This window comes from Dichomitus squalens (genome assembly GCF_000275845.1).
Source record: "Dichomitus squalens LYAD-421 SS1 unplaced genomic scaffold DICSQscaffold_5, whole genome shotgun sequence".
Classification (NCBI taxonomy): domain Eukaryota; kingdom Fungi; phylum Basidiomycota; class Agaricomycetes; order Polyporales; family Polyporaceae; genus Dichomitus; species Dichomitus squalens.
This window is the reverse complement of record NW_006766887.1, coordinates 150,426-159,082: the sequence shown is the minus strand read 5'-3', so window position 1 is coordinate 159,082 and position 8,657 is coordinate 150,426. Positions and strand designations below refer to the sequence as shown.

Here is an 8,657-nt window from a genome sequence, read left to right as displayed (position 1 = left end):
CGCGAGGTGGGCTGATGAGAACTAGAGGAAAGGAAGGTGTGCACGCGCAGCCCACGGAGGCGGTACCAGGGAGGGGGCTTCGACGTCGTGGCGGTCGTTGAGGAGAGGGCTGAGCACGCTGCGTTATGCACTCGAGCACACTATCCCTCTTCGGCTCTGCCGTCCCTGGCCCGGCGTCCCGGCCGAGCGGATTCCCAATTCAACAACTCCGAAATCAAAACTTTCTTCGGAGCTCATGATGTTTTCCCCGATCGCATAGGCTGTATATTAAGCGTTCTAGCAGGGCTCGAGCATCGTAAAATAACTTTCAGGACAATTGTCGGGAGACTGAGGGTACCCCTGTGTACACAACTATACAGCCATGGTTCTTCACCGGATCTGGTAAGTGTGGTTTACTCCTGACCCGGAAGTGGTCCATCGTGGACAGACGACACAGCTTGTACGGTCAATGACGACGGTAGCACTGCAACAAACGAGAACATAGATGCCGTCTTCGCAGAACTGAGGTGGACACAGAGAGCTCCGGGCATGCCAGTGCCATAACCTATGCACAGATATGCGACTCGCTCCGGCTTGATCTCCTGCCAGGCGTCACATATGGCAGCAAATGCTGGCGAGCACGGTACACCTGTGCTGCTCGGCTACACCTATGAGGGAGGAGTAACACAATGATCGCACTTGGTCACTTCAACCAAACTGCCTGCTAGGAGCAACGCCGTGTGAGTGTCCCCATGCACGACGCAGTACTACCCTTTGAACGCCGCACCTACTTCCGGGGTTGGCCTGATCGTGTGCTTGGAGTCTGCAGGCTCATAGCCGGTGGTCAAGGAGAGTTTGCCAGCCGCTGTCCAACGTTCAAATACTGAGTTTGCGTTGAACGCTTAGACATGCCTCTGACCTGAGCGGGTCGCGCTCCTGACAAATAGCATGGTCAGCTGCTGCCCCTGCGGAAAGATGGCTCTTTCGAATAGGCACTGGGCAACGAAGACGATCGGTCGGGTGAAGTTATCGCAGAAGCTATTAGGATGGGGGTCCTACGACGACGCTCAGTGTTGATACAAACGACATGGGACTCCTGATCCCCACGCGACTAGGCATTGCGTCATGTCCTACTAGCGTAGTATCCGGAAAGAAGCGGATTCCATCCAGTAACGCCTCATGATGCCTCCTCTACTTACTTCAATCCAGCAAAGAAGACTCGTCGACGTTCAGGATGACCCACGTAAAAAACCGGATGGTCTCGATGAAGCCTTCGCCACGAAACGCTGAAATGAGCAAGACGCATCATGTTAGTCATTTTGTGTTACAGCTCATACGGTGGCGCGGCTTTCGCCGACAAAACCGCACGCACCTTCGTTGACCGTGTGGGCTCCGTTGTACGTGTCAGCAGCATTCGTATGTCCGTATCGGAAAATGTGTTTCGTCAGCTTCCAGTAATGTTTCGTGTCTGTCGGAATCGGACGTCGCAATGCACGCAACGGCTCCTTGTCAGCGTGGTCTCATAACTACCTGATGGACGACGCGGGACGCTGACCTGTGTTCCCAGTCGACATTCCTGGGGCGATGAAGACCTTTTTGTCATACCCCGTCCGGTTCGAAGCGCCGAGGACGCCGATGATCGTCCCCGACAAGAGCTGGAACGGCCCACCGTCTCCCATCGGCGTAACCGGGGCGGGCTCGAGTGCGGTCCCAAACGCGTCGGTGATGCGCAATACCCCGCTACTCTCGCCGCCCTCCGGCTTCATTGCGAAACTCGCATTGCCGAACGCATCGAGCTCCAGTCTAAGCCGGGCGACGATAGGCTTCACAACGGTTATAATGCGCTTCTGGAGGGCGCCGACTGAGCTGTGAATGTCGATCCGGTGGTTGACGATCACATCAGCGCGTTCGGGGAGGGCATTCGTTTTCACGCCACCGCGGATCACGTCCGCTGCCTGTGTTGTACCCGCAAATGCGGGGAAGAGTCGGTCGGTCTCGGCTAGGTGCTGCTCGAGCGCATGCAGCGTCTTGTCAGAAGTGCGGGAGCGTGAGATGAGCGAGCGGAGCTGAGGAGAGAGCGAGGTATCGTGCGCAGCTCGACACTGGAGCAAAGAGTAGTATACCCCCTCACGGTTGAGTTGTGGGGAGTGCGGATTGACTTCGAGGTGCTTGATGATCGCAGCAAGCATGCCAATGCTCTAAGACAAATGAGTTTGGCGTTAGAAGGGCAAGTCGCAGGGTATGAATGTGACGTACGGTATGCTCCGGAGGAACACTAGAATGTCCACCTGGAGCCGATATCTCGAAACGAGCATCGAATTTGCCCTTCTCTGCCACTCCGGGACTGGACATTATTACGTTGTCTTCGACCTGGTATCCACCTGTAGAAGTAGTACACATATTCTCCATGAACAGATCCGCGACACCGGCGGTGCTTGTGCGTACCTCCTTCGTCTATGAGGATGGAGAAAGCATATTCTCCGTAATTCGCTAACAAGTAGTCTCGGATGGTAGTAGCTCCCTAGTTTGGAACTGCGTCGACAAAGAGGTCTTGTGAGATGGAGAATTTAAACATACCGAGATGCCGCCGCGCTCTTCGTCAATGCCATATGCTAGGACAAATGTGCGAGCAGGCTTGAACCCTACGTGCAGCAACTCCTCGACGACGGTGCTGTGCACTTCGTCAGTGGAAGTGGCATATAATGACATATACAACATACAGGGAGCCAATGAGACCCGGTTTGTCGTCGCAGCTGCCACGACCCCATATGAATTCCCCTGATGTGCATTAGCTCGGAATGCACTACTCTCGCCTAATATGATAGGACTATGACCCCACCATCGAAGAAGCCAGAGAAAGGCGGATGGTTCCACTGATCCACAGTGGACGGCTCCACTGGGACGACATCTATCATTGACAGAAAGTGAGTAGACCAGGCAAGGGGTTTGTCGTTAATGAGATCGTGGACTCTAACCTTGATGTGCCGTCAAGAGCGCGGGCTTCAGAGAACCATTGGTTCCTTGCCAGTGGTACACTAATGCATACTCGTTCACATGCGTCTTCCGCAAGTTTGCGTGACTGCGTAGCATATTGAGCACAAATACAGTATCTCAGATAGCAAGGTGCATACACCAATGGGAAGCGCTTCTCAAGGTATGCGTGGAGCTCCCCAAAAATTTCCCAACGCTCATCTGAGCCCGGAGGTGCAAGATCATCGTAGGCGACCGTCCTAGTTAGATGTGTGAAGCGGATGGAAGGAATATATTATGAAGGCACACCTACGGGACTCTGACCGCTCCTCCCAAGCTTTCGTACGCCTTTAGCCTAAACTCCTCCGTTTGATATGTGGTTTCAAGGACTTCCAATAGGGCGCTATGCTTCTGGGGAACAATCGCGTTTGTCTGAGGACATGCCTCACTAATATCGTCCTGGGCCAATCGAAGCGTGGAACCACAAGCACTGAGATGTGGACTTCTTGCAAACAGATAGAAGAGGGACAATCCGAGAGCAGACAACAGCGCCAGCGAGAAGTACGTCCGAGCTTCACCTGGCCGTTTGCTGGGTGCGCGTTCGGAATAACCGACAACACCGAGCTCAGCGTCGTCGCGAGGTCTACCGGGCTTCTCCTTCAAGTCCCCAGGGTAGCATATAGTGGATTCTTCATTGAATGTCGAAGATCGACCGGTTATATAACCGCTGCCGCTAGTCTGTACCATGACGAGGTCCGTGGAGAAGTTCGGGGACCCAAGCTCATAGGAGAGCCGACGCAACATCCGGTCGTCTGAGCGCATGCTGAAAGACTTGCACTGACGTCTACTGACGACCTGCGGTGTGTCCCTCTCGCCGAGAATGAAACAAATCGCGAGGGATACAAACTGAGAAGCAGCGTGAGAGGAGGAGGTACCGGATGCCATCGGACAACTCGGCTAGACGGTCCGTTCCCTCCGTGGAAGTTGGTTCGGAAAATGCCGTTCACCTGGGTCCTCTTATAGTGGCACAAAGGTTACAGGAACCCTCCACTCTTCCAGAGCAGTGTGTACGTGCCGCATAAATCACAGATCAATTGTAACGGACATTACTTCATCCCGCGAACGTTGACGCCTCCATTCACCACAGCGTCCCGCCGAACGCCGAACGCGGTGATCTCGACATCGCTCTCAAAAACTGGTGAGCAGGACTATATTCATACATAGTAGTAGTTGGTGTAGTATATTGGAATTCGCCGCTTCCATAACCTCAGAAGAATGATCTCCCAGTTTGAAATTATACGCATCGTTTTTGCGCGTCCTTCGTTTGCGTGCTACATCACTGGCTCCGCGGTCCGTGATACCGTGTCTAAGACGATCATGTTCGGGAAAGACGAGTCCTGGCCAGTGTACGTGCGGTCCTTGTATCATTGTCTATCTGGTTGACACCCGCTCAGTCGAGCACGTCTGACTAGAATGATCAGGGCTGCCCCTCTGAAACTCGTACAACGCCCCATGGGTACGGCTCAGTCAAAATTCATCCCTAGATAGCTTCCTGTAGGCGTTCCTGCGTGGCCAAGCAGTCAATTGACATAGTGTGGGCCTCCGCGAGACGAAATTGGACGATGACATGGATTTCGGTGTGGTTGGCAAACACAGCAGAGCTTAAGCACCAGTGTTCCTCTTGCTATTCGGCTCCTGCTCGGTGTCTGTGAAGGTGAATACTGTAGATCAGCCTCTCAATCGGCGACCTGTTCCTCGGCGAACGAGGCAATTGCGAGCCTAGATCCATCAAGCACGATCGTGTTAGCCAGCATGCCTCTTCACATCACCGGCGAGTTAGCCTCTGCCGAGGCAACTCAACATGCCGCACCGATCTGAGCCCCGAGGTTGGTCTGCCAGCCATCCTGACAAGAGGCTATAAGAGTTTGTGCAGAATACGAGCCTCTGTTTCTCCCAAACCACCACCATCCCACCCTCATGCACGCTCACATACCTCTTTCAAGCTCGGTCCTCTGGCCGGCTTCCTCTATATCATCGCTCCACTTCGGCACCTCGTCCAAGGACGATCACAACTCACGACCTTCCATGTTATCCGCTCTTCGCCTCCGTAGATCTTGCTGATCGCACTTGATGTGACAGCGTCATGGGCCTTGGAGGGGCACTCGAGGGTGAGTACTACAAGATAGAGTCTCACCAGGGTTCAAGAAGGTTTTGGGTTCCGCCGCTGAGAACAGACGCTGCACAGGGTACCATTCGCGACGTTCTAGGTGTCCCTGATGAACCCCAGCTTGGTGAGTACTGTAAGACAGAGTCTCACCAGGGTCCAATATGGTTTCAAGCCCCGCCGCTGAGAAGGGATATTGCAGGTCTGCGAACGAGAACGTGTATAAGAACTATGCACAGGATGGTGAGATGCGTACGGCAAGTCAGGGTCTCACCTGTGTTCCAGATGCACCACAGAATCCGCCGCTAAGAAGGGTGGCACGGTGGGCCAATGTACTTATCGCTAAGACGTCACAAGGTGAGCACTACAAGATAGAGTCTCACCAAGGTTCAAGAAGGTTTTCGGGTGCCGCCGCTGAGAACAGATACTACGCAGGGCCCCTTACCATCGCTTGACACAGATGGTGCTTCAAACGCAATGTGAGTATTGCAATGTAGAGTCTCACCAGGGTTCAAGATGGTTCCAAATACCGCCGCTGAGAAACAGATACTACCTAGGAACCTCGTCGGACCGGCCAACAGCACGTGTTGAACATCGAACCCTCGGACAGCAGGGCGCGTCGAGGCGATGAACAGCCTTCATTTCATCGCGGGTCTTGATGTATCACATTATAAGTGAGTGACTGGCTGGCCTGCCAGCTGCCGAATGCCATATATATGCTGTTTGGTGGTAGGAGTTGCATGGTCGCCGCCTATCGTGGTACCACCTCTATGAGGAAGTCCATGGCGCTGCAGGGAGTCACCTTGGGGAGCAGGAAATCGATAGCCATTATGTTAGTACGAACGTACGGAATACCTAAGGCCATACAGAGTAAGCTCAGACACGATGCTACATCGCAACGGTCTGCAACAAGCTCTTGCGCACAAATTCCCGCGCGTTCCCGCCCGCCTCCGTATACTTCGTCAAAAACACCTCGTCCCCGCGCGCTGCACAATACTATCAGCATTCATCTAAGCATCACTCTGACAGACGGCTACCCACCCACGTGCAACGCCTTCACGCTGTGCCATATATCGAAGATCGACGCGGCCTCGTCGATGGTGAGCTGGTCCGGCACCGGGAAGTTGCGTAGCCCTTTTGCGTACTCAATGAGCTCGGGCTCGCGGCGAACGTACGGGTTTGACGGGACGTCTGGTAGAAGCCCGAGCGCCTCTGTCAGCTCAAGAGGGGGACGGAAGGTCGTGTTTTGTGAGGAGAGCGCTCCGAGGACGGCACCGCGCGCCTGTGAGATGTTAGGATGTACAAGCGTAAGAAAGGATGGGTAGGGACATACGAAGGACTGCTTCCCGCTCGCGAACTCGAGGAGAGTCCGTGGAAGGGTGAGATGATATGCCTTGACCATCTTGAAATATGGGTCGCGGTACGTCGACAGGCTGTAAAGCGCCTGAAAATCATCGATGGCGAGTAGCACTGGGAATCTAGACAAGGCCAAGTCTTGAGTCGTTACCACAGAAGTGTGCGTCAGCGGACATACTTCGTCTGCTTAGACAGCTCCGTGAGAAGCGCGCTGAGCACTGTTGGTGCCGACTCCTGAGACTCGATGCCGATGTTTATCATGTCGAGAAGGGGCGACGAGCTGTTGATTGCGGTCTCCTTTAAGGGGTATGAACCCTGAACCTTCAAGTCCTTTATCAATCTCTCGTTGACGTCGACGAAGCGTTTAAGCAGCTGCTGCGCGAAAGCCGGCTGGCCGTACGTCTGAGTCCGCGGGTCGTAAACATAGGGTGTCGACGAATTAACAAGGGCGATCCCTGCAGGTAGCCGCGCGCGAAGTTTCAGGATCCAGGCAAGTGAAGGCGAAGCGGTGCGGACGAGTCACTGACCTCGAGGAATGTACAAGGTGACCCAGTCTTTCTGAATAGCGTATTGCACTGCCTGGAGTAGGACATAGCTCTTGCCGCAGCCAGGCTTGCCGGCTGACACGCCGTCGGCCATCAATGGTGTGATACTGAGGCGCAATCCGGGTTGGACTTACTGAACACGGCTCGCGTCTGCGCACTAGACGATCCGGCAGCCTTGTCGAGTTGATCGAGAGCCTGCACAGTAACTTCTCGAACTACCGAACATGGTCTTGAAAGCAGCAAGCACTGTGGCATGCCTTATTAGCGCGCTCTTCTGGCAGCACGTACTGTGCATACTGACGTCGACGAGCACGTTGGTGGGCAGCCCGTATGCCTTAAGCGCCTTCGAGTCCCCTTGAGGAAACGCCATAGCCGTGCTGGCTGCTTCAGCCGTAAGAGCCTCCTTCGGCAGGAGGTCAACAAGAGTGTGCATGGCATGGACATATGAATCGAACGGACCGGACGGAAAGTGGGGAGCTGCAGCGCACTCCGCTGATCGCTCTCGAAGACAGAATGTGTCAGAGTGTTCACTGACATGGGTCGAAAGAGCTAGTGCCAACAAGAAGGTGAGATCTGCACACATGGTTTAGAGTCAAGGTTGACGCACCCCAGCATCCCGCTGTCCCTGCTTCTTCTTTCCGTCGTTCTTCGCATTGGGTCGGAACTTCGCTGCACGCCCGGACAGTCAGAATTAAGCTCAAAAGCCATTTTCAGGCGCCTTTTGTACGCACACGCAACCTTCTTCGCGGGCTTTGCAGGAGCAGCGTACCCGCGGGTCTGGGCAGTGATAGTACTCGTGACAGCAGGTGCGGCAGGATGTATCGCTCCACAAGCTGAGCGTCCTGCGCGAAGTGCCAAGAACGATGTCATACTTGTCACTCAGACAAGTGCAGTCCAGAGACACAAGGAGGAACTCAGACACCAGACGGGAGAGAGCAGAGGTGCAGACGACGCACCTGCGAAGCACCAGCTAGTCTACCGGCGCTTGTTTGCTGGACGAAATTCCCGATGAGGTCATGTAGACGCCCAAAAGGCAATGCTTCTGATTGGGCCATGAGATTGCTTAGATAATGTACTGTGAAGGGAGGAGGGGTGATGTGAAGAACATTTTCGTACAGCACCGATGCGGCGTGAGTCTGTAGCTGCAGGAGTACCTCTTGTCTTCCTCTGCAGTTGCACACAGCGCTACAATGGGTCGTCTGCGTCGTTCTCGCACACACCATGCTCAAAGAGACGTTCATAGAGCTTCACGGACTAGGGTACGCACACCTCTCGCTAAACGAGGGCCGGGACATTCATGAAAATCCCGATTTGCAGGCGCGAACGCGGGATCTGGACCAGATTCAGCTGATTGATTTGGATCCGAAGGTGCGTCTCACTTCTGGGCAACTTAGAACTCTTCGCGGATTCATGAATGTACCTCGTGATAGACCCGCGCAAAGCTCGAAGCGCAACCCCTCGACTACGAAAAGCCAGGTCTGGCACAGCATTACTGCGTAGAATGCGCAAAGTGGGCTTCACGAAAGCTAACCAAAACTAGACTATGTATTGACAGAGTCTGCTTCCATCCAGATATTTTGAGACTGATCACGCCCTCCGATCCCACTGGAAAAGTAAAGTCCACAAACGTCGCTGTAAAGCTC

At 54.2% G+C, this 8,657-nt stretch overlaps 3 protein-coding genes across 3 annotated transcripts; 1 reads left to right on the top strand and 2 right to left on the bottom strand.

The window, feature by feature from the left end:
• Nucleotides 1–1,179: 1,179 nt before the first annotated feature.
• Nucleotides 1,180–3,696, bottom strand: DICSQDRAFT_54091 (carboxypeptidase S; the record flags this gene model as incomplete). Its single annotated transcript, XM_007362776.1, has 11 exons — nt 1,180–1,265; nt 1,352–1,447; nt 1,529–2,177; nt 2,236–2,360; nt 2,425–2,500; nt 2,557–2,650; nt 2,700–2,757; nt 2,819–2,887; nt 2,955–3,058; nt 3,111–3,209; nt 3,263–3,696. The coding sequence occupies 11 exons, from the start codon at nt 3,694–3,696 to the stop codon at nt 1,180–1,182; spliced, it is 1,890 nt and encodes a 629-aa protein (XP_007362838.1).
• A 2,305-nt stretch (nt 3,697–6,001) lies between these two features.
• On the bottom strand, nt 6,002–7,384 carry DICSQDRAFT_53564 (uncharacterized protein; the record flags this gene model as incomplete). Its single annotated transcript, XM_007362775.1, has 7 exons — nt 6,002–6,099; nt 6,155–6,395; nt 6,447–6,591; nt 6,648–6,924; nt 6,997–7,089; nt 7,149–7,260; nt 7,316–7,384. The coding sequence occupies 7 exons, from the start codon at nt 7,382–7,384 to the stop codon at nt 6,002–6,004; spliced, it is 1,035 nt and encodes a 344-aa protein (XP_007362837.1).
• Nucleotides 7,385–8,235: 851 nt separating this feature from the next.
• On the top strand, nt 8,236–8,652 carry DICSQDRAFT_167190 (uncharacterized protein; the record flags this gene model as incomplete). Its single annotated transcript, XM_007362774.1, has 3 exons — nt 8,236–8,382; nt 8,445–8,524; nt 8,634–8,652. 3 exons carry the CDS (start codon nt 8,236–8,238, stop codon nt 8,650–8,652), a joined length of 246 nt encoding a protein of 81 aa, XP_007362836.1.
• Nucleotides 8,653–8,657: the final 5 nt, after the last annotated feature.